The sequence below is a fragment of the Ursus americanus genome, chromosome 26 (genome assembly GCF_024610735.1).
Source record: "Ursus americanus isolate L20-20 chromosome 26, mUrsAme1.1.p, whole genome shotgun sequence".
NCBI classification, from domain to species: Eukaryota; Metazoa; Chordata; class Mammalia; order Carnivora; family Ursidae; genus Ursus; species Ursus americanus.
The window spans coordinates 25,295,968-25,321,971 of NC_142152.1; the positions used below are offsets into that span (position 1 = coordinate 25,295,968).

Consider the following 26,004-nt stretch of genomic DNA (forward strand, 5'->3'; position numbering starts at 1 on the left):
TTTTCTTTTGATGTTTGTCACGATTTGTGTTTTATATCCTGCTTAAGAACTACTAGTTACCCAATAAAACCAAAGGTTTGCTCTCATAACCAAACCTCAAACAGAAATGTTTCACTAACATCTCTATCAGCAATACTGTTATCACAGGAGAACCCTCTAAGAAAATGTGTTCTTGCACTGCCGAAACTACAAACAATGAGTTCCTCTGTATAACTTACCTCAACCATTAAAATTTGTTCCTTTTCATCACAACCAGAAAAACAATTCATATATCTGGGTTCTTACCTTTGCTATTCCACTCACTAACCTGCTTTATTTTACCAAATAAAGTGTAAACTTTATTCATGTGCAAAATGTGAAACTCCACAGGGCTCCTTATTTTAACATTCTGATCTATATAGAAGGAAATTGTCACTGACTCTAGGTATCATTTTATCTATGGTGATTTAATCACTGAATTACAAAAACATTTAAAAAGTGGTTTTCTTTAAGCCCATAATGATCCTTAATGCACTATAAAGAGGTGGTGTAATTTTTAAATGTTACTAGGAATCTTAAGTTGATGATATAAATTATTTTTTCAGCAAACTGGATGTTTGGTGTTTTCTGAAGTCAATCACTCCTAAAATTCTTCAGCCTGGAGATCCAGACATTGATAGCTACAAAACTTGCTTTCTTCTGGCACTCCCTATTTAATGAATTGATCTTGTTTTAGGATTTTGCTTATGTGCCTTAGTTAACCCACAACTTGACCATTTAATGGATTCACAAAAGCACTATAAAGAGAACCGTGTATTCTTCATGACATATACACACAGAGAATAATTTAGCAGAATTGTTCAGAAGTTGATAAGCCCCCAATAATACTGACGTTTTTAAAAGCATGGCGGTACATAGGCACTATCTGAAATAAGCAATTTCCAAGTTATTCTTTAAAATGCTAAACATTACTTGAGCCAAAGTTTTTGTCTTTTACAAAATAAAAGTAATTTAGGTTTGTCCTGGTTTTGAAAACACAGATATTCCAAACCTAAAAACTGGTAAAATAAAGAGTCCTGACTGTCACTATCTAATGCTTATTTAGAAGGTTCCTTTCCAAAGTGTTAGTTCCCTGGGGGAACACTGGAAAATAAATCAGATTAACTTCCATCTAGAATATCAATATCTAATGAAATAAAAACACTGTCAACTTACAATTTTAATTTTTTAAGATCCATTTTGCACTAAGCCTCCTCACTCTCGTTACTCACATTCCCCTATACATAAATGTACTGTGGACATAAGGTCCTATTGAGGCTTTAGGCACTTTACTACTTCTTCAAAAAGCTTCGTGTCTCCAACATTATAGAAAAACAATGACATATTAGAAGCTTTATTTCTAACATATTTTCTGAATACTTGAAGAACAGAACACTACCAAAGTCAAGTACCCTGCAGCTAACAGTTAATGTAGGAAGCATTTTTTTAATTTCCCGACAATAACGCATTTTCCAACACAAAAACGATTAGACATCTGAGCTACAGTTCTCTTTAAAAGCAAAAATAAAAATAAAAAGAAGGGACAGCATTCTATTTTCCCCTAACAAAGACAGGAAACCCTAGCTGCTGCATCAAAACAACAACAAAAAACTTGGTACTGAAAGCGGCCCTGTTGGGTGCGAAATTACAGTGTAAGGAGAGGACCTAGAAATAAACTGAGCTCTGCACGCTCCTGCCTCTCGCCTCGGGAGCACGCACCTCCCAGCCCCGCTCTCAGCAGCTCTCACTATTTAAAGCCGGATCTAGTGTTTAAATGGAGAGGCGGTGACGTAGGCCTGAAAAGCACCTTCCCATCCTGGCAGAGTCTATATTAGAGAGCGGCAATGGCTCTATATAAACAGGGCAGCCAAAGGGAGGAGGACCACAAGGCTCAGGGACTGAAAAGCAGGGTAAGCGGCCGCAGCCATGATGGATCGACCCGAGTCGCCAACGGTACGGAGTCGGGCGGCCGCGGGCTTGTCTGCGGTGTTTGGGACCGGGCAAAAACGTGTTTTGTTGTCAGAATAAAAATAAGAGTGGGGTGGACTAGTGATCACATTGCGTTGGTGACTGACAAGGTTATTTATGTGACTGCTTTTTGCAAACCTACGTGATCGCAAGTTACCAAAAAGGGACAAATGGGGAGAAGTAGGCAAATTTCAAGGCGAAAGCAGGGGTACTTTGACCACTGTAAGCTTTTTTTGTTTGCTTTGGTGCTTTTGCTAGTGGAAGATACGATGGGGGTTTTGCTTCCCCTTCGCCATTTTACCGATTCGGAAGGAACCGAGATAAGTGCTTTTCAACCTTCGTCCTTTTTTTTTTTTTTAAGAAATATAAAATGGCCCCAGTGAAGGCTCCCTAAGCACAACCGTCAGAAACACCGCAAGTAACCCCCAAAGTAGCCGTTCACCTTCCACTGCAATGAAGTGGACCACGGTGGGTCTTGGGGACTCGCCCAATTCCCCAGACGCGGTTTTTGTTTTGAGGCTGCTCGGGGTGCCCTTCTCGAGTCAGCGCGGCCGGGCCCGCTTCAGGGGGGGAAGCGGCGGCTTCCCGCCCTCCCTCCCTCCCGGCGGCCGGGGTCTGGGGCCAGGGCCGCGCGCTCCCCCCGGCCCAACGGCCTCCGCGGCCCGGACCGCCCCGCGGCGGCCCCAGGCCCCGCCGGCGCCCCCGCCCTCCCGCCGCCGCCGCGAGCCCGAGGCGCCCCCCCCGCGCCCGCCGCCCCGGCCCGCTCCGCCCGAGGCGGGAAGCGCCGGCGGCGGCGGCCGCGCGGGCGGCTGAGGAGAGTAGAGGCCGGGAGTCGCCGCCGTCCCCGCCCCCGCCCGGTCCGGCCGTTGCTGCCGCCTGAACGAAGCCCCCGCCGGCCACCAAACCACGTCCTTACCACGGTGTTTGTATTTGCCGAGTTCGCCATTTCCACACACAACACAAACAAGAGGGGGGCAAGCCCGAGAAAAGATAAAAAACAAAACCAAAAAAGAAAAAAGAAAACCAAAACACCCGGAGGGTGGCCCAAGCCACCGCAAGATTGGGGGTAAAAATTTCAAACAAAATCGAATCCTGAAAGAGTAAGAGGGGAGCGGTGAGAGGAGGAGGAGGAGGAGGGGGGCAGTCCTCCCAGAGCTAAAAACCTCGAGAATCGCCCTTAAAAAAAAAAAGCCACGACCCTTCTGGGGTCCAGGGGGCGTTGCCCGCTCCCCACCCCGCGCCAAGGAGGGAAACCACCACCGGTCGCCGCTCCCCGCGCCGCCGCTGCCGCCACCGGCTGCAGCTCCAGCCGTCCGGTCCGCCCGCTTCTCCCCTTTATATAGTGAGCCAACGAGCTGCGCGAGCCGCCGCCGCCGCCGCTGCCGCCGAGAGACAGGGCGGAGGGGGAGGGAGGGGCGGAAAGGGCGGGGGCACAGGTGGGCGGGGCCGAGCGCGAGACACCGCGAGAGCCGGGTGCGCAGGCGCGCCGGGGCGGAGGCCGCCGTGGGCCGCGTCGTCACGCGCCGTGGAGGGTGCTGGGCGGGCGGAGGCAGGGGACTGGAGTAGTCAAGTCGGCTTGCCGGCTTCCCAAGTCTCGCGTGACACGTGGTTTCCACCCAGGCGGAAGTGTCCTACAGCTCTTTTAGGCTGAGGGACTTGAAAAGCATTCCTGGAAGTGGCGTGAGTTCTGGTGACACTCGAGTCCAAAGTTACCTGGGACCGACTCTTGTCAGGTGTTTCTGCGTCTCCCTGAGCTGGAGAAGCTAGGAAATATGGAAGGGGTGGTGCGGCTGCCTGTCTAGCAATGGCTGCGGAGGACCAGTCACGTGTTCCCGCTTCCGGCCCCGAGAGCGCTCGGACTCTGGGCAGAGTTTTAAATGCGGAGTCATCTCAGGGTTTGAGCTGCTCTTTGACTCCAACCTCTGAGGCTTTCGTTGCTCTCCTGAAGGGTGGGCCTTTCTCCTGCAAAATCGTGTACGTCTTCCTGAAGAGGAAGAAAGCTGATTTGGGCCCACTGTTAACACATTTCAGAATTAGTAACCCCTGAACTGGCTGAGTTGTTTGTCTCCACCAGTACAACTAAAAGTCTCTGGGCTTACGTTTCACCAAGTTTCGGCCACTCGGCCACCTACTAGCCTACTAGTACTTTAAGTGACTTAAAACGGTGGTGGAAATGCCAAAAAAAAAAAAAAAAAAAAACCCACGAAACACGAGCCACCGGATTATGACAGCATGATAACGTTTACCCCCCCCCCCCCACCACCACCCCTTTTTTTAAATACTGCCAAAATTCTGTAACCTCATGGCCGGCGTGTAATGACTAACATCTGAATTACTTCCCCTTGACCCACCAACTCTCGTGGCCTCTCGCTGCGAGAGAGCGGGCAGAAAAAGTCCATGTCTTGGAGTATAAATCAATAGGCGTTTGACCTGCTCTGCTCAGGCAAATCCCGCCTTTATGGCAACATTTCACGCAGAACAGAGAATGCTCTGTTTAGAAGCCAGAACTCACAGTACCTAATTCTCTTGTCCTTAGGAATTTTGAGAGACATGGAATGTAGTCTGGACAAGAGAAGGAGTTTATCCTCATAAAGCAAAACGAAATGTCAAAGCATATTTGGAAAATATCAAAGACAACATACCAGAGAGAGGAAAAGATGCAACCTGCCAGGACCTGAAAGAAGAAATTAGAGAAAGCAGAGACCATTAATACTCAGAAAATGGGAAGTTGTCGGTATGTTTGTGATGGGCATAGAGAATATCAATTAATTTTGAGATTTCTTTTAACACTGCCTGATCCTACATTCTTGCCTTACCAGTTGCATTTCAGTTCCCTGCAGTTTCCTCCGTGAAGGCACGTAAAAAACAGTCCTAGGAAATCATAGTGTTCTTGATACGTAAAAATAGGGTACTGTCACCATTTGTAATTCATTTAATATTCAGGTGACCATTAGCCCGAAAAGTATACTAACCAGTACCAAAACTGATAAATTTCACCGCTTATTAGGACTTCTTTTTACCTCTTCATGTGTACGTACTACCAAGTATTTGCCCTTGGAATCCCTCACCTTCCACCTCATTTTCTTCCCTAACCGCTTGGTCTTCTTAACTAAATGATAAAATGGTTTGCCATCTGTTAAGATAAAGACCACTGCATACAAAACATGGGTTTGAATCTATGAGATTTATTCTCCGCGAACTTATTCCCTAGGGGATTAGTGACCATTTTGCTCTAATTGAGTCTGACCTGTGAAGTAACAAAATATAGTTACTGGATTAAAAAGACAGAAAACCCAGTCCTGGACTCTTTAAGACCTTCATACTTCTGGAGGCTCTGAGATGGCCTCTCTTTTTACACACTTTAAATTGCAACAATTCTGAAGCACTAGACTAATATTTACCCAGATCTCTTCCCTTCTCTCTCCAGTGTGCCTGGCGTCTAAGTAACCACCATGGATTCCATTCCAATTTACTGTTTTCCAGTTCTCATTTAGTTGTCATATGCCTTCAGTCACTATATATGTGTGCTACCCAGTTTAGTTTCAGAAAGAGACATTTCCTGATCTTGCACCAAAATAGTGGGTCTGAATAATTTGAAGGCTACAGCTGTTTAATTCACAAAACTGGAAATCTGTGAATAGGAAGCTCCTCCCATGTAAGGCTAAATTTAGCATTATATTTTAATTGTTTTTATCTGAACTTTTTCTTGGGGGAAGGGAGCTTAAATAACTTTTCTAATTTTAGCAGCTTCTTGTACCATGCATGCAACATTTATACTGGATTTTCAGTTTGCGAACTCATACTTTGTAACAGCCATATACTTAAACAGATAAATACATATAGTGCTCTCTTTCTTTGTAATGGATCTTTGTTTTTTTACTTCAAAATGTTTTCTACTGGATGATAAAAAGTTCCTTCTTTCTTTTAATGTTAATATTCTGCCTAAACACTGGATAACTGCCAAACAAAAGAAGCAATGGAAAAATGCAGTGCATGAATTTTAATATACCATAAACAAAATGACACCAAACCTTATATGTCCAAACATTAAAATGTTTACTGTCCAAATGACTATTTTAGCCACAATACCAAGAAAGAAAAAAAATCTAAAAAGACTGCTCATGGAAATTAGCTTGAACTAAAATCTGATTATGTAACTTACCTTCAGTTCCCACGTTCTTAAATAATAGCTAGCTAGCTAGATAGATAGATCAATAAAGCTAATTATCTGACATATTTAGGAATCATGCAGCCCTTATATGCTCAGTAGTATTGGACACTTTTGGAGAAAACAGAAGTGAAGAGGGAAGATCTGGTAACTCAAGCTTACCAATCCTAATGAAAGTTTCTATTGTATAGTGCATAATTACAGCGATTCATTCAAGATATTAAAAGCACTGATGTATTTCAGTACTACCAAAAAAATTATATTCAGATTCATACATTTCTTAGGCCTCTACAAAAACAAAACAAAAAACACCTGTTGATTTCCACACACACTGATGTTTGATGCAGTGTATAAAAAGAACTTACTGGCCACACCAATTACTTTTATACGTGTGAAGAGGAGATTTTTTTAACTATTTTTTTAATGTTCTCTTCCTTCTAACTTACTATTTAAAATTGCTACTACATGTCTTAAAACAGCAACTAACTTGCAGTTATTTTTTGTATAGGGAAATATAAGCCAGTTAGTGGTGGCTTAGCAAAAATAACTTAGTGCCGTCTGTCCAATCAGGTTTGACGATGCCATTACCTTACTGTGAGACCTTCTGCAGTGACTCAACTTCTCTGTGCTTGATAAGATGAAATAGTAACCACCACCTTTGGATTGTTGGGAAGATCAAAGGTACTAGAAAGTGCTTTGGTAAGTATTGGGTGGATGTTTTTATTATTAATGGTAAGTTACATCAACAACATCAAAGCAAGGGGAAGGTCTTTTTAACTCACTTTATAGAGCACTCCTGTGAGATTTTAATAATGCTGCCAGTTGTTGATGATTAATTTATCCACAAAAAGTTTGGCCAAATTTTGATAACTAATGTGGTGAGTATACAGAGTAATTTTTGTATGTAAATATAATATATGCCACTGTGAGATAAGGTTCCTTAAGCTAAGGGGCACCTTAAGCCTCCAACTCTCGATTTGTGACTCTGGTCATGATCTCAGGATCGTGAGATCCAGCCCCATGTTGGGCTCCACATTCAGCAGGGAGTCTGCTTCTCCCTCTCCCTTTACCCCTCCCCCCCAGCCCTGCTCATGCACACTCTTTCTCTCTCACTTTGAAATAAATCTGAAAAAAAAAAAAAAAAGTTCCTTAAGCTAAATGCTGATTTATCATTGGAATTCATCAAGTTGCTTGGTTACACATGTGTACAATTATACCTAGCAAATTACATATGAATTTGCCCACTGACCCAGCAATGCCAATTCTAGGACTCTATCCCACAGATATAGTAGCAAAAATATGAAAAGGTATATGCCCAGGGCTATTCATTATAGATGACTGCTTGTAACACCAAAAGAAAGGAAATACCCTGACATGTCCATATAAGTGGACTGGTTGAATAAAGTGTGGTACTTGCACACAGCGAAATGCTATACAGCTATAACAAGGGATAAGGAATATCTCTTTATACCACTATGGATTAATCTTCAGGATATAGTGTTAAGTGAGAAAAGCAAGTGGAGATAAGTGTTCTATGTATGCTACCATTTAAGAAAAGAGGAACTGTAAAAATGTGTGTACATACACTTACTTATATTTAAAAAAAAAAAGGAAAGATAAACCATAATTTTTTAAAAGGAAGGTTACTTATAAGGACAAGGAGAAAATATTATGATGAGGACAGGAATAAAAACTAGGCTTATTTAAATATATATTTTATATTTGACTCTGGAAACCTATTCACTTAATTATAAAATTAATTGTAATTGGTCTCAAAACTGAAATAAAATGAAGCAAATGAACCTGATAGTATATTTAATAACACGCAGAGAGAAACCTTTTCAAGTGACTTTAAAACACAGTAATTTGGGGAACCTGGGTGACTCAAGTATCCACCTTCGGCTCAGGTCATGAACCCAGGGTCCTGGGATCTGGGCCCACATCAGGCTCCTTGCTCAGTGGGGAGTCTGCTTCTCCCTCTCCCTCTCTCCTTCCTCCCTGCTTGTGTGCTCTTTCTCTCTCTCTCTCTCTATCTCATGCTCTCTCTCTCAATAAATAAAATATTTTTAAAAACATCTGTATCTTTGGGGTAGATACCCAGTAGTACAATTGCTGGGTCATAGGGTAGCTCTATTTTTAACTTTTTGAGGAACTTCCATACTGTTTTCCAAAGTGGCTATACCAGCTTGCATTCCCACCAACAGTGTAAGAGGGTTCCCCTTTCTCCACATCCTCTCCAACATTTGTTGTTTCTTGCCTTGTCAATTTTTGCCATTCTAACTGGTGTCAGGTGGTATCTCAGTGTGGTTTTGATTTGAATTTCCCCGATGGCTAATGATGTTGAACATTTTTTCATGTATCTGTTAGCCATTTGTATGTCTTCATTGGAAAAGTGTCTGTTCATATCTTCTGCCCATTTTTTGATTTAATTATTTGTTTTTCGGGTGTTGAGTTTGAGAAGTTCTTTATAGATCTTGGATACCAGCCCTTTATCTGTAGTGTCATTTGCAAATATCTTCTCCCATTCCGTGGGTTGCCTCTTTGTTTTGTTGACTGTTTCCTTTGCTGTGCAGAAGTTTCTTATCTTGATGAAGTCCCAAAAGTTCATTTTTGTTTTTGTTTCCCTTGTCTTTGGAGACGTGTCATGAAAGAGGTTGCTGTGGCTGATGTTGAAGAGGTCACAGCCTATGTTCTCCTGTATGATTTTGATGGATTCCTGTCTCACATCGAGGTCTTTCATCCATTTAGAGTTTATCTTTGTGTATGGTGTAAGAGAATGGTTGAGTTTCATTCTTCTGTATATAGCTGTCCAATTTTCCCAGCACCATTTATTGAAGAGACTTTTTTCCATTGGATGTTTTTTTCCTGCTTTGTTGAAGATTAGTTGACCATAGAGTTGAGGGTCCATTTCTGGAGTCTGTATTCTGTTCCATTGATCTATGTGTCTGTTTTTGTGCCAGTACCATGCTGTCTTGGTGATCACGGCTTTGTAGTATAGCTTGAAATCAGGCAAAGTGATGCCCCCAGCTGTGTTCTTCTTTTTCAACATTTCCTTGGCAATTTGGGGTCTTTTCTGGTTCCACACAAATTTTAGGATTGTTTGTTCCAGCACTTTGAAAAATGGCATTGCTATTTTGATCGAGATGGCGTTGAAAGTATAGATTGCTCAGGGTAGCATAGACATTTTAACTGTTGTAGTGAAAAGAAGGGACACATGCACCCCCATGTTCATAGCAGCAATGTCCATAATAGCCAAACTGTGAAGGAGCTGAAATGCCCTTCAACAGACAAATGGATAAAGAAGATGTGGTCCATGTATACAATGGAATATTACTCAGCCATCAGAAAGGATGATTACCCAACATTTGCATCAACATGGATGGAACTGGAGATTATGCTAAGCGAAATAAGTCAAGCAGAGAAAGACAATTATCATATGGTTTCACTTATTTGTGAAACATAAGGAATAGCAGGGAGATCATTAGGAGAAGGAAGGAGAAAATGAAGGGGAGGAAAACAGAGGGGGAGATGAACCATGAGAGACTATGGACTCTGGGAAACAAACTGAGGGTTTTAGAGGGGAGGGAGGTGAAGGAATGGGCTAGCCTGGTGATGGGTATTAAGGAGGGCATGTATTGCAAGGAGCACTGGGTATTATATGCAAACAATGACTCATGGAATACTACATCAAAAGCTAATGATGTACTGTATGGTGACTAATATAACTTAATAAAAAAATAATTTAAAAAATTAAAAAAACAGTAATTTGACTATATATCTGTAATGAGATATTTTCTAAAAACAAGAAGAAATACAAAAGTGTTTTTTCACTCTTTGTATTGATGTGATAATATTTGTATATGTATTCTGGTTTTTTAAATGTGAAATGTGAGATAAATAAAATGAGTAATTATGTGATGTTCTAATTATATCATCTTAATCATTCTTGAAAACCAGGATTCCCAACATGGGGGAAAGGAAATGCAGATGTAAGATATAAGTGGATAAGTAAAAATTCTGTAGTCCTGAATTTGAATTAGAAGCATCATGATGCATTTTGTCTTATTTTTTACCCTGCCTCTGAAAAGGCCTAGAAATAACCCAGTAGCGATGAGTACACCTAATACCTAAATAATGGCATTTCAAGACTAGTACTCCTTGGAGAAATGTCTCATTCTGATTTCAGGTCAAGACCAAGAAATGTCTTTTTTCTAAAAAACAACAAAACCCAAACCCAATGTTTTAGCTTATAAAATATACATAGCTCTGAAAGGACCTAAACACAGTGACCAGTCTAGCAACTGTGAGCATCTCTAGCTCTCAGATTATGATCTTGAAATATCATTTTCCACTAAAAGGAATCAAGCTCCTTGCAGATATTGCTGACTCCAGGATTAGAGCAAGAAAAATATCAGTTTGAACCAGATGAAATTGCCAATTATTGCCCAACCTAATACAAAATAAGTCTAGAATATCTCTTCATACAGATCCCAAGGAAGATGTATTAGTTTCCCTGGGCAGTTGTAACAATGTCCCACAAACTGGGTGGCTTAAAATAATAGAAATTTATTTTCTCACAGTCCTGGAAGCTGGAATCACAGTGCCCGCCAAGACCATGCTCTAACTGACCCTCTGAGTAGAATCCTTCTTGGCTGGCAAGCTCACCTCTTGCCAGCTTCTGGTGGTGGCCCTCAATCCTTGGTGTTCTTTGGTTCATGGTCGCATCACTCCAATCTCTGCCTCCATCTGTACATGGCATTCTCCCTGTGTCTTTACATCATTTTCCCTCTATGCATGTCTGTCTCTGTGTCCCAAATTCCCCCTTTTGTAAAGATCCCAGTCATATTGGATTAGGGCTTACCCTAAGGACCACATTCTAACTTAACGGTCTCTGGAAAGACCCTATTTCCAAAAAAGTCACTTTCTGAGATACTGGGGTTCAGATTTCAACATCTCTTTTTTGGAGGACACAATTCAACCCATTACAGAAGATACCAAAGACTGCTAGTGTCATGTCAAAAGAATTTAGGAGCCAACATGAAGAGGCCCCCACTGGCCAAAGGTGAGACACTTTGAATACCAATAGGATAGAATTGTAGCAAGTTGAAGTACATCAAATAGTTAAATCCATTAATTTATAATACTGTTAAAAAAACAAAACATGAAAATTCTAATTGGTCACTAATTGGTCACTATTGCTGGGGAATTAACTCATTATTTTGAAGAGTGGTAAATGAAGGAAACTAATCAAGCACTCATCTAGCCTTTCCTACATGAACTGTACCACCAAGTACCAAATAGCAGATATTGTGGATTGCATGTGGCCCCCAAAAGAAAATGTCCATGTCCTAATCCTCAGAACTTGTGAATGTTACCTTACTTGGATAAAAGGTCTTTTTTGCCTTAAGATCTTATTTATTTATTTGAGAGAGAGAGAACGAACAGGGGCAGAAGGAGAGAGAGAAGCAGACTTCCCAGATGAGCAGGGAGCCCCACACAGGGCTCAATCCCAGGACCCAGAGATCATGACATGAGCTGAAGGCAGATGCTTAACCAACTGAGCCACCCAGGTACCTCAGAAAAAGGGTCTTTACAGGTATAATTGTGTTATGGAGTTTGTGATGAGATAATCCTGGATTACCCTGGTAGGGCCTAAGTCTGATAACACCAGTATCCTTATAAGAGATACACAGAGGTGAGCAAAAAGAGGAAGAAGAGGAAATGTACCCACACTGGTAGAAATTGGAGTCATGCAGCCCAAGTAATGCCAGCACCTACCAGAAGCTGGAAGAGGCAAGGAACAGATTCTCCCCTAGAGCCTCCAGGAGGAATGTGGCCCTGCCAATACCTTTATTTTAGACATCTGGCCTCCAGAACTGCGAGGGAATAAATTTCTGTTGTGTTTAAGCCACCAAGTTCATGGTTCTTTATTACAACAGCCTCAGGAAATTAATCCAGTAGATGAGAGGAAGTTTCTCATTAAAGAAGTATTCCAACTAGTAAGTGAATAAACAATGATAAAACATCACCATTTCACAACCTCTAATGAATTGAGATGGAGGCATTAAACACCGACATCTGCTAATATCACAAAAAGGGAAACAACCAGACGTATATGGTTCCTGATAAAGAACATGCTACCACTAATAAGGCGGTCTTACCCTCACGGCCACCACCCAAAAACATAAACCCTGAATCTGACTAAGCTTGTAGACCCAGCTAACAATTTTCAAAAAATACAGCGGATGCAAGGACATCGCAAACTACATATCTGGAATGCAATCGACAAAATCCAGATGCTGGGAAGCTAACGGACAAATGGTCCAATTTCTTCAACAAATAAATTTAGTGAGAGAGAGGAACCAATAGATTAAAAGACACTTAAGAGACATATCAATCAATCACAATGTGCAGAACTTACTTGGATCCTAATTCACATAAACTATAAAGAAATGACAATTATGACAATTGGGAATTTGCACACTTACTGGATATTTGATGAAATTAAAGAGTTTCTGAATTAAATGAAATTGTTCATGTAAAATGTCAAAAATAAGTCCAGTGAAGCTTTATTTTACAACCAGTGACAGTTCCTTCTCCAGAAGGCTTGTCTTCCAGTCGAAAAATAGTTCATATACCCAAGAAGACCTGGTATTGTGTTTTAAATGTAATTAATATTAAACACTGTTTAATTACATAGATTTCTTCTTTCTCTGATTCTTGGACTTCAGCCATATACACCTTATCTTGATTCACAAGTTGAACAGCTGTGATTCGGGACAATTAAAAATGGTGAAAATTAAGGTGCTCACTCTGATGTTTTTATAAAAGTATTCTTCTAGCAGACAAATTACCTTTTTTAAAAAGGCTTTATTTGAGAGAGAGAGAGAGCGCGCGCGCGCGTGCACATGAACGGGGGAAGGGCGCAGGGAGAGGGAGAAGCAGACTCCCCACTGAGCAGGAAGCCCACCTGGCTCAATCCCAAGATCCTGAGATCATGACCTGAGCCAAAGGCAGATGCTAAACCAATTTAGCCACCCAGGTGCCCCCAAATTATTTTTGATTTACATGCCAACTTTATCTTCTTATTCATACATCTTCAACTTGATAGAGGCTTCTGATATGACAGATAATTCTACATAGATAACTTTCTAATAAAACACAACATAGATAAACCTGTAGTTTATTTACAAACCATATCTTAGAGAATTATTACATAAACTGGAACTAGATGGACCATTTTCAGTTCTCCAGAATCTACCTTCCTCATGTACAGCTTGTAAAAAGGGAGGGGGCAGAAATACTCTCATAGATTCCAGTCCAGAATGGGAGGAATCTACAGAAATACTGAGGACTGGTCTTCCCTTTAACAGTTTTCTGTGAGAAAATCAAGGGGTGCATTTCAAATACCTTGGTGTGAACATGGCTCTGGATGTTGTAGGATGTTTCTTCAAGGTAATGAGATAGCCAGCAGGCAAAATATAACAGATGCTTAAACAGGAAAAATGGAGATTAAAAAAAAAGTGAGGAATTTGCCACTTTGTGTTCCTGCCAAGAAGAGAAGCAATATAATAATAATGGATTTACTTTAAAAGCTTTAATCACAGGGTACCTCCTTTAAAGCTTGTAGCAGTCCAATGAGGTAAGTGATATGATCCCGTCATTGTGGATGGGAAACTGAGACTCACCTTCAGCAGTGACTTGCCCAAGGTCATATTGCTGTTTACTCATGAAATTTTGGAGGTACAAGTTCAAGGCTCTTTCCACCTGTCTTAGAAATAAGAAACTATCAATCCAGGAGAATGCAGAGGTTTTGAGTTAAATCATGTTGCTCCTTAAGTTTGTCAAATGTATGTTAATTATATAATGTGTTAAACTTCATTTGGGAGAAGAGAAACTCTGTGGCTTATGCAAAACTGAGACCTGAAATGGAGACTTTGCCCTGATTAAATATAATTGCCTTCATAAAAGCGTCATCAAGAAGCACTTATTAAATCATTTAAATAACTAATTTCTCTGTTTTTACATCAGTTGAAAAGCATCCATTTCCCATTTTAAGTAGCACCTACTCAATTACTGAGTTTGTCAAGAACAATCATTTTCTAGCAAGATTCTTTATAACCAAAACATTTATGTCTAGCTTTATCATTACATTTTAAATGCTTTCATAAAACATGAAAATAAAGGATGACCATTTTTAGTGGTTGAACCTTAGGAAGGGGAATCCTTTCTATTTTACCTAATAAGCCAGTGGCTTAACTCTGATTCTGTAGATAAAAAATATATATTAAATTGGGCATGTGCTAATATCATTGCATAATAATAAATCAGAAGAGGCAGTATATATCTAAAGGTATAGTGGTCTAGCAAGTAGCCATGCATGTGGACTTCACAGTCATGTACAGTAAGATGCTTGTTCTCGCTCTGACCATGGGCAAGTTACCTCATCTTTAAGTGGCAGGTTAGTGATAAAACCTACTTTGGAGAGTTGTGTGACGATTAAGAGTTAATCCATGTAGGGGCGCCTGGGTGGCACAGCGGTTAAACATCTGCCTTCGGCTCAGGGTGTGATCCTGGCGTTATGGGATCGAGCCCCACATCAGGCTCCTCCACTATGAGCCTACTTCTTCCTCTCCCACTCCCCCTGCTTGTGTTCCCTCTCTCGCTGGCTGTCTCTATCTCTGTCGAATAAATAAATAAAATCTTTAAAAAAAAAAAAAGAGTTAATCCATGTAAAGCCCCTTTGCACAGTGATTGGCACAAAGTAGGTCCTCAGTAAATATAGAAGACCCTAACAACAATAACAATGACAACAATAATAATAATGATGGTACAGAAAATTAAATGGGTTCCATTTTGTCTTTGTCTAGATCGTGTTGAGCAGTGGAGCAAATGGGAATTAGAACATACTTCTGAACTGAGTTCACCAATTAAGCAAAGCCATCTCTCTCTTGGACATGTAAGGTGGGTTTTTTTTATTTTTTTCTATCTGTAAAATTAGAATCAAAGAAAGAAGCAATTCCAAGTTTGAGAAGAAACACATACTACACTCTGAATTAGTAAATTTTTCACCAGTCTCTTTGAGGTTTAATCATTTGAATAACTGATTTCAGTTTCTAAATCTGTTGAAACTCATCTATTTCCTGAAATGACTCAGACTGTTTAAAACTAGAGGCCTTATATAAATCTCTAGTCAAGAGATATAATTGCTCATTTGTCAAGTGTAGAATGCATTACCATTCCTCAATAAATGTTAAATTGAAATGATAGATTTTTCAGCCTTTAGATGTATTGTAGTGTGTGATAAAAGACAATCAATACTTTATTTGGCCACACGAGGACAAAATACACCTGAGCCCAGATAGAACACAGACCTAGGAAACCACAGTCCCTAGAGTGGTGTTTCATTTCTTCTTCATATATTTTGTAAACTCCTTAGGGATATTTATCACTAACAATCGTTTTATTTTCCAAGGATAGAATTCATTACATAATCGCTTCTTAATTTTCGCTAATTTTAGTGAACAATACAATCAATTGCAAATCCCTTCTTCCTATCTCCCCTTTGCCCTGAACTTACCTTCCATTCTCCCTCCCTCCCTCTTGCCTCTCATTGTCTCCATTATTGTTCCTTTGCTTTTCTTTTTTCTTTTTAATACAATAGTTCCAGAATACCAAACATAGCCTCTTTTCAGTGCCCTTAATATATTTGCATGCTTCCAATATTGGCTTAAAAAATCAAATCGGAATTTCTGTCTGACTTTTTAAAAATGTGACTGGATAACGATTATCAAATACAGACCATTTTCAAAATCTCAGTATGTTCTTAGTCTCTATATTTAGCCCTCTGATTTCTTTTCCTGAACCAATCGTGACATTCAAAAAATACTTTACTGGTGAGGAAAAACAACAACAAAACAAGAAAAGTTAAATTACCAAAAGCCAACACATAAAAATTATATAAAATAGAAGATGAAACCCATGTATTTCTGTCTTTCCAATCATACTTTTTGAACACATATGTGTTTTTTTCTTATGCCCACAAAGCATCTCTGGATATATATATATGTAGATAAATATGAGTACACTTCGTGTTTTACAAAAAGGAATCATGCTTTAAATTTTATATACAATTTGCTTTTTTCTTTTTTTTAAAGATTTATTTATATATTTGAGAGAGAGAGAGAGAAAGCACAAGCAGGAGGGACAGTGAGAGGGAGAGAGAATCTCAAGCAGACTCCATGCTGAGCATGGAGCCCAACATGGGTTTCAATCTCACAACCCCGAGATTATGACCTGAGCCGAAACCAGGAGCTGGATGTTTAACTGACTGCACCACCCAGGCGCTCCAGTTTGCCTTTTTCATAGACCCGGTATATCACAGACCTCTTTCTAGACCAGTAAATTTCACACTGTCTCAGGTGACTTTAATGGCACCTCTGTAGGTCCACGATGGAATAGTTAGGCTGTTTCCTTTTGAGCTATTTTAAACATTGCTGCAACAATGTCCTTCTGAATATACTGTTACACACTTTTGCTATTATTATTTGTAGGATAGATTCTTAGGAATGGAGTTGATGGGTCTTGGGATTTCTACATTTTAAGTACTGATCGATAGTCACAAGCTACCCATGATAGGTTGCCCCCACTATCTCTCTGACTTTATCCAGGTCCCACATAGCTGTCCTGTAAAGTTGAGACCATCTCCATTCTCATTCCTCCAGAAAAAGGAATTTTTAAAAAATTTGTTTCTGTATCTTTCTTCACATCACACATTTAACAATGTCTTTCTCCACTTACCTTTTTTCCGTTCTAGAGAAATCCAGCTCCTAGAAGCTTTAATTCCTTCCATTATTTCCCCCAGCATTGCTTCTCTATATATTTATAAATTATTTGGAAAGTGATAATATTTTATATAATTACTTGTGTACTGTGCTTCAACGTACATTTTAAAAGGAATATTAAGACAAATATTTTTACAATGTTCTCTGTTCTTGGCTTATTTTTCTTTCATCCAAAAAGAAAGACTAAAGTTGTCTCTAATTCCCAAGGTCTGGAAATACTCTCCTTTCTAAATTTTGTACATACTGCCATTTAAAACAATGTATTATAATTCAATTTTTGCATGTCTTATTTCCACTAGACTTTTCTTCCAATCATTCAATAAATACTTATTGAGCATCAGGCCCTATTTTAAGCCATGAGTGTATAGCATAAGACAAAACAAACTGAATTCCCTTACTCATGAAGCTCGTGAGACTGGTGAAACAGACAACAGACAAGATAAATAAGTAGAATATTTTATGTTAGGCATTTGTAGAAATCCAGGTAAGAAGAGTAGAGATAGAAAGATTCATCATATGTTTTGAAAAGGGTTCCAGTAAACCTTGCTTTGTATATCCATGATCAGAAGTAGCAATTAGCAGTCAGAGCACAGACTCCCTGTGTTGGGAGGACAGGGTCCTTCGTGTCTACTGTGGCTCCTGTGAGTGCACACAAGCTGCTTCTGGAGTATGTGCAGGGCTGCCTGCCACAGGGCTGGGAGATGGGGGATGGGTAGCTGTGCTAAGAGCTGACATTGACTGAAACTAACTGCAATTTACCATCCAAGCCTTTGCCTGGAAGTTGCAAGCCTTCCATAGACTCCAGAGTTCCAACATGGTTTATCAGATTCTGCCAATGCAATCAATGTCTAGGTGGGGAGACAGATTCCTGGTGCTTACTACTCCACCAACTTCCCAGAATCCTTTCCTCAAATGATTTTTTTTGAAGGTGGGATTTATTAGAGACTATTTCTGGGAATAGTCAGCAGGAAAATAAAAAACATAATGATACAAAAGAAATTGCCTGTTATTACAGTCATCACTCTTTGAGAAAGGCCAGTAAGGATAGGCTTCAGAGCAAAAAGGGAGGTGTTCATCTTTGCTGGGAACAGAAAGCTTCCATATACTGTAAAAGGAGAGAGGGTGAGAACAAGGAAAGTTAGAATTGATGGTGGAAATGTGTAGGTAAGTTGATAGATTTGATGGTAGGAAGCAAAGGAACTTCCTGTGATTAACATTTTTTCAATAAAATACAAGGGTAAGTTATCAGCTGAGAGTGCAGTGTGAAAAGTGGGAAGGAATTGTTAAAGGTTTGAGAAAAAAGGAGAAAATATGAAATAGTCATTTTTTTGCAGGCAGAACATCAAAGGTATTTTAAAAAGTATATACAGTTGTTATGGAGAATCAATGGCTTTCTTGAGATTTAGGATAAGAATCAATATGGCTGTGATGCTTTTCTCTGGTATTAGCTACTTGTGGGAAGGTGTAGAGTGGATAGGTTAGAGGCTTAACTAATGTGACAGAGATCACTAACTTTTCCCAAATATCCATTTTCCCCTTTCCTTTAGTAATAAAGTTCCCTGCATGTTAGCTGGTCTTGCCCAGCAAGGGATTACATTTTTGAGCTTCCTTTGCAGCTGTCACCCTGTGCTTACATTTGATCCAATGCATATAAGAGGTGATGTGGGCAATTGCTGGAACATCTTCCTAGAGTAAGCCACGTGCCTTGGGCCTCAGCGAGTGACTCTTGTCAAAAGGTCATAAATAACAGAAAACCAGTGAATGACCAAGTAGTAATTCGTTAATGTTTATTGTGCACACACCAAAATACAGTCTGCAAACTGGGAGCACTCAAACCAAAACATGGAATGAGGCTTCTGTAAGGGGTAGTTTATATAGTGGGAAGGCTGTGATTATTTATACTTCACAGTGATTGGTTATAATACTAGAGTTTTCTTAAATGATAGGGAATTGGTCTGTGAGGGAATTGGACCTCATATTAACCTTGGGAACCAATTCAAGTTTTGCTTATGATTTCCAGACACACAATCAAGAAATAACCCAGGTCAAGTTAGTCTTGCAAAATAAGCTAAATTAAGCTTGAAGATCAAGGACATAGCAATATTTGTGGTTGTAGTGTCTGATAGCATGAACTCCATAGGATCTAAGTTTTGAAGAGGAAGGAGAATGATTTATGAAGCAAAGAGGATACCACTCTTCTCTCTCATCTTCAAGCTCACAGATACATGGCATAAGAAAAAACAACACATCCTCTTGCAAGGACTGCAGGGCAGTGGGAGCATGTGCCCTGAAGGGGATAACAGTGTCTCAGTTGGGTTGGAAGTGAAGGCAGATGGGAGTGAAGGGACTGTCCAGAGAGGATGTCAAAGATAAAGAGTATTGATGACAGGCCTTGAGTCTTAGAGGAACAGGAAGTGTCCAGGGAGCTAGGGAGGAGTGCAAGAGGAGACGTATTCGTGGATGAATTGGGGTGATGAGTGAAAAGATTTGGGATTTCTAGCAGTTCCTGAGGCTCATGGAAACACATATTGGCACAGTGGTCCTAAGGTCCAGTTAGAGGAAGGTCAGGAATTGGTTTAAGGTGGGAAGCATGGATGACCCAGCACTCTTGTAGCTAGTTGAGATCTAGCACCTAAAAAGCAAAGTTATCTTCTGAGAGTTTGGGCTCTTGGACAGTTGCAATGATGAGACAGCCACAGGAGCAGGAACTCTGTTAACTCACATTAGTTAAAGTCTATGTGCTTCAGTTTCTCAATGACATGAATGGGATGGGGATGGTAATGGTACTTATTTGATAATTATGCAATAGATTGAATGAATGGCTTCAATTCTTCACCCCTCCCTATGTGTACTCCCTTTGCCTATGACTTTGAAGAATACTAAACAGTCTGTTTTCTTTCCACATTAATCTGGGCCTGGTCATGTGAGCCCATTTAGCCAATAGAATTTGGTAGAAGCAATGGTGTGCCATGTCTGACCTAGGCCCTAAGAAGCCTAAGTATTTCCACTCTTGTTCTTGTGCTCCTGCCTCTCCATGAAAATGACATACCCAGGCAAGCCTGTCAGTTCCAAGAGGAGGATAAGAGACACATACAGTGGATCTGCCCTAACTAAGATGCCCCAGCCAAGCCCAGGCTTAGGGCAGAGCTCCCAGGCAACACTTAAGCACATAAGCGAGCCCAGCCTAGGTCAGCCAATCCTCAGTAGACCACAGATAAGTGAGCTTTAAGAAGCAGGAACTATTGTTTTAAGCCACTGAGGTTGGGAATGGTTTGTTATACAGAAATAGCTAACCGATATAAAATATAAGGCATCAAACATGGTACATGGCATCTGGTAATTAATTAATGTTAGTGTTCTAGTTACTATGGCTATGTAACAAATTACCCCAGAACATATTGGCCTGAAACAATTATTTATTATGCTTATGAATTATGAGGATCAGGAATTTGGACAGAGTACAGCAGGAATGGCTTGTCTCTTCTCTGTGACATTGGGTACCTCCATTGGAAAACTCAAAGTCTGCAGGGTGGAATCATCTGAATCTCCATGTACTTATGTGTCTTGGTTGATTCCAGCTGTCAGCTGAGACCTTAGCTAAGACTGTTGAATGGATTACCTACATGTAGCCCCTGGACATGACCTGGGCTCCCACAAACATGGTAGCCAGGGTGGAAAGGTGAGTGAACTAAGAGAGAGGGAGACAGAAACTGCATCCTGTTATGACCTCACCTTGGAAGTCACATAGCATCACATCCACGGTGCTCTATTGGTTGGAGCAGTCTTAAGACCACCGTTCAAGGCCCAGATTTAAGGGGTGGGGAAATAGACTCCACAATTTGATGGGGGCTGGAAGGTTCTGGAAGAGCATCTGGGACTGGAAGTTTGCTTTTTTATTGCATTTATTTTGGAAAATATAGTCTGTTATAGTTAGCCATTTTTATTTCTACTATTCTCATCAAATAGACATACTGATTATATCTAAATCCACCATTTATACTTAATTCTGCCTACTTTGCTTACATAACGGTGTTCCCCCTACTTGTTATGCACTTGCCCTCCTCACCATGCCTGCTTGCCTTTTGAAGTTGTACCCTTTCCTTCAAGAGTTGGCCCAAAACACATCCCTTCTCCAGATCTTTTCCCTGATTGCAATAATTCATTTGAATTCCTCCCCAAATTTCTAAAATCTGTCATTTTAGTGCCACTCATTTAGCACTCTTTGTATATACCTTGCATTATACATTATCTTGCTGTATATAATTCTTTTTGAGGGCAAGAATGACAATATTTAAACTTTTTAATGTACTTAGCTAAAACCAATTATTTTGATAATCTTAAGAATTCCCCAAACATTTATTGTTTTTGTTGACGATGATGATAATATCAGGGAGTGGACAAGAATAGTCTGTAGTCACGTGACAAATGCAACTTTCTAAGTGCATAATACGTCTTGCAAATACATTGCTGCATAGCATGTATCAATGTAGCACAGCTCCCTGAAGCCATTCTTAGGAACATTTCTGCATGTGCTTGTTTAAAATATACATATCGCCTTTTCCTAAAGTTTCAAGATTAAGGGTGTGCTCATTCTAGTGTAGGTCCTTCAACCATCCCCTCTTCGCTGGTTTTGGTTTTCCGTTTGTGGCTCCTCTTTTTTTCCCTTCAAACCCTTTATACATCATCTTTGTTGTTTCTTGTAGGCTCATCTCTCCTACGTTCACAGATACGGGGATTAAAATGAAATATTAAAACTTTGTTACTACTTCTGTATTTCCTTATGTATGGATTTATGTTTTCATAAATTCTAGGCTCCAGATATTTAATATCTATTTTTACCTTTTTTTTTAAGTAGGCTCCACACCCAGCGAGGAGCCCCACAAGGGGCTTCAAATCATGACCTCAAGATCAAGACCCAAGCTGACATCAAGAGTTAGACACTTAACCAACTGAGCCACCCAGGCTCCCCTTTCATGTCTATTTTTAAAAACTAGATCTCCGTAAGCTCATGATTTGGGTACCAGCTATAGAACTGAGGATGCCACATACTAGTGTGTAGTTTTTATACTGCACAGAAGGACTCTTCTGAGACCGTGGAGGTGAAACCGCGTGCCCTATCTACTTGCAGTATTCGCTATGTCCTGATGTGGGGTTTTTCAGCGCAGAAAGTGGGATGCCCTTTTGTAACTCAAATGAAGTTGTCAAATGTGCTGCCCTGGGTCCTGATGATGCATTTGGTATCAAAACCATCTTCTGAATAAGGTATTTCTGAAGGGGGTGGACCATGTCTCATTTACTTCTGCATCCTTCAAACCTAATAGAACACAGAATGGTTGTTTCAAAACATTCTTGAATGACTACTGTATTAGCAGTTATTCCAAAGAAGAGGACTTTGGAGATATGTCAGTCATTGCTGTCACCTGAAAGTGAGGTGACCCACTCACAACCTTCCTGTAGGTGGCAGAGTAGCATAGATAAGAGTATGCTGATTGCTATCTGCTAATTCCTGTTGCTTTCGGTGCATTTTTGTTGCATGCCCAGAAGACCAATTCTTTTAGTCAGTGATTGCTTTTTAACGAGGAGGATAAACCTAATAAATAAAAAACATTAAAAGGCACCATGCAACTGTTAACAGGAAGCAGATGAGCTGTGCAATTTGTTCAAAAAGAGTTCGAAGTGGAAAGAAATAATTGGAGACCATTTATCAGTCTCTGAAATATGTTCCTTTTTTCCGCCAGTGCCACCACACTCGTCCAGGCTCTCAGGATTTTACAGCATTTAGTGAAAAGAAGAGAGAGGAAGAAAAGAAGAGGAAGAGGTGAGGGAGATGCAGGAAGATTTAAAAAAAAAAAAAAATGTAACCCCTGGGGTTTGCTTTCTACAAGTAAAAGATTTTATCTCATTCCCTTCTGTTGACCTAGACTGCGTGGGGAAGGAAAGTACATGTCTTTCAGCTGAGTTCTTCTAAAAATAGTATCTGTAATTTTTTTAGACCTCTAAAGAAAAAAAATGTGAGTTTATGTAAGTTCTTTTTGGAGATCTAGGATACACTTCTCTTTGGTTTGGAAAGATCCTTCAATGGGTCCATGACAGGATGCAATGGAGTGGAACTAAAAATTGCTTTGCATAAGAAAGTGAACTATAATGGAGACTCATTATACTTCCATTCAAGTTATTTAGTCTGCCATTCCACTCAGTGGGTCTGTGAGGCAGAGAAAAGATGCCGTCAAGCCTGAAACAGTCAATGCATGTTGGTAAAACTCAGGAAATAATTGTGACTCATTTTAATGGCTTCCCCACATTGACCATGAACTGGAACACATTGTTCAGGTGACTGGGATTTGGGGCGGTGATGACTCTGTCAGTATTCTCAATGAAGAAACTGAAAAATTAATTGAGGGTCATAGGGCAACTTCCATTAAGGAAGACTTATGCCTTAGTCTACTTCATTTTATGGGCACTTTGATTTCCAAGAGTGTTGACTTGAGAACTTAATCCCCACTTAACATGAGATTTTAAGAATTTTTCAGTTTTCCCTTGGCAGTCAGGGAGAACACAGTTTGGGGACTTGAGGTGTTGGCTCCATTTACTCAGGCTAGAGGCGAGGGAGAAAGATGTTTAATAAGGATTCCCTCTGTGGGGTGTGAGCAGTGAACTTTAAGAGCAGGGATGTCTGATATTGAGTTTTAAGTACTTTCCTGCTTTGTGCTGTACTCACTATTAATTGCTAACCTTCGATAAATGTCAGTTGTACCATCAGCCTTGAATTATCAGTACCTTGCAGAATGGAGAGAGGGGCTGCCTTCATTAAATATGAATGCATCTAAAATACTTAGTACACATGGTTGCGCCGGTATAAGCGCCACATAAATGCTAACTCCTGTTATGTTTTGGGAATAGAGAAAGCGGCCCAGCATGGAGGTTAAAGAGGAAATAGTTAAGAGGTGATCAAGAAAGAGGTGGGAGGAGTTTGGAAAAGAGCTGACGAATGGCACTGAGGACATTTAAATTCTCATCTTCACTTCCTCTCATTCCCAACTTCTCTTCCCACAAATCCTGAAGAATACTAGGGAGCACACTTGGCTTCAAACAGCTACTTGGATATTATTGAATATTATTCCACTTGAATATTAAAGTACAAGGGGACCTTAGCAGGCTGAAACCTTGTGCCAGTGTGGGTCCCAGACAGGTCTCAAAACTTGCTCAAGAAGACTCTGGGCAGATAGCAATGAAAGAATAGGGGGAAGGAGTATATTATTCTTCAGCTAAGAAAACTTTATGCTGTTTTTGGCCATGAACCCTTCTGTGCACTGCTACTAATATCAGTTAATTTCATACTGGCTAGGCTATACAATTCTGTGTTCTATTCAGGACAGAGTTCTCTCAATGACAGGGGGCCACTTACAGATCATTGTATTTTGCAGTAAGATGTCCATGGCCTATTTGGACTAAACAAAACAAAAAGCTGTTTCTTTCTTTCCTTGTTTACTAAAAAAACAAAAACAAAAAAAACCCCTTGATTTTCTTTGCCCTAAAGCTTTCCTCTAGTCCAAAAATACCCAGCACATTGTAGAGAGATGAGTCTTTCTAGAATAGTGCCTTATTGGTAAGATTCTAAAATGGCTTCATAGCATTTACTGGGTTGAGTTGACCTCAGGCAAGATGCAAGCCCTCCCTCAGCTTGGCTTCGCTACCAAACTTACCTTCTGATGTGCACGAGCCCTTCACTCGGGTCAGGCTCCCCTTCCACTCATCCAGCATCCCACTTTGACACCTGACTCTTCCCAGTGCTAAACTCCCTTCCTCTTGCCACTGAGACCTCCAGGTCTCACTTAAAAGTCATCTTTCCCGTGAAAACCTTTCAAGTATTCTAGTCCCTATTGGTTTTTTTTCCCATCTGAGTTTATGTTGACATTAGTCATTTGGAGTCATCAATTGATCAAACAGTTATTAGTTGAGTGCTGACAATATGCCAGGAACACACTGCAGATACGGTATTTGATTACGTACTCTTATATTTCTCACTTATATGTGTATGCACTTATCGCCAAGAAAACCTTAAAGATTATATAATTTTGTTTTCTTACAGAATTGGCCACAAAATAGGAACACAGTAAATATCTCTTGAATTGATTAAACTATATATGAGATAAACTAGGATAAACAGTCGTTAACGTGTCACTTGTTAACTCATCATCTTACGATCATTAACTGTATTAACTGCGTTATGGGCCTTCTTTATAACAAACATTTTTCCTTATGCCTCACCTCATTCAATCTTCCATAGTAACAGATTTTGTTTAAAAATTTTTATTAATAGCTCATTTTCATAGCTCAAAAAAAAAAGAGTATTACAGATGATAATCAGAACAATTACAAACAAAACCTCACCTCCATAAAGTTAGCCAGTGTGTAGACTTTATTACATAGGCACATATTCTTTTTCTTTAAAAAAAAAAAAAAAGTAAACTGGTTTTACATAAAGTTAATCACACTAGTACAAGAAGTTACATCAAATGAGGATGGATGATGAAGGAAGGAGAATACAAGCCTTGGATCAGCTGAATCACTCATTGGATCTTGGGTCCATCCATCCTGACAAGATTGAAATTCGCTGATGGACATTACAAAAATGGAGGGGGAGGGGGAGAGTTCCTCTATCACACTCCCTGGCCAAAACACTGATTGTTTAATTTCTTGCATATGCTGAAGTTTTCTCCAGGTTCTGTTGGCCGGTGAACACAACGGTCAAATGAATACTGGCTTAGGGTCAGAGGAGCTCACCATCTTCTTCTTTTACCTCCTACTTCAAAACCCTTAAGCCCTTTGGTCCAAAGGGTTGCTGTCAGGATCTGTGCACATCTGCTTTCCCAGAACTCGCATTAGATACTGCCTGGGGACGCTGATCCTGAAGCACATGGAGGCAAGACGATGGTGGCTAGATGGTGTCCATGACTAGCCTCGAGGGTTTGATCTGAGGCACAGCATGGGACTGACCAGGAAGAG

The 26,004-nt window shown here is 40.3% G+C and overlaps 1 protein-coding gene and 1 long non-coding RNA gene across 4 annotated transcripts in view; one reads left to right on the plus strand and one right to left on the minus strand.

The window, feature by feature from the left end:
- GTF2A1 (general transcription factor IIA subunit 1) overlaps window positions 1-3,348 on the minus strand; it is a 43,954-nt gene extending 40,606 nt beyond the window's left edge. Inside the window, exon 1 of the mRNA XM_045807710.2 lies at window positions 2,903-3,348. Coding sequence (XP_045663666.1) covers window positions 2,903-2,932 — 30 coding nt within the window. The 5' untranslated portion in view covers window positions 2,933-3,348. The remainder of the gene's footprint in view (window positions 1-2,902) is intronic.
- Window positions 1,739-25,467, plus strand: LOC123798925 (uncharacterized). 3 transcript variants are annotated; one of them, XR_006781445.2, is made up of 6 exons: window positions 1,754-1,971; window positions 4,523-4,720; window positions 6,725-6,853; window positions 15,025-15,118; window positions 21,854-22,260; window positions 22,737-25,467. It is a non-coding gene; the product is annotated as an uncharacterized LOC123798925 (long non-coding RNA). The 3 variants fall into 3 exon arrangements; XR_015721848.1 differs by having other exon boundaries at window positions 1,755-1,971; window positions 22,127-22,260; XR_015721847.1 differs by having other exon boundaries at window positions 1,739-1,971; window positions 15,025-22,260.
- The last annotated feature ends 537 nt before the right edge of the window (window positions 25,468-26,004 follow it).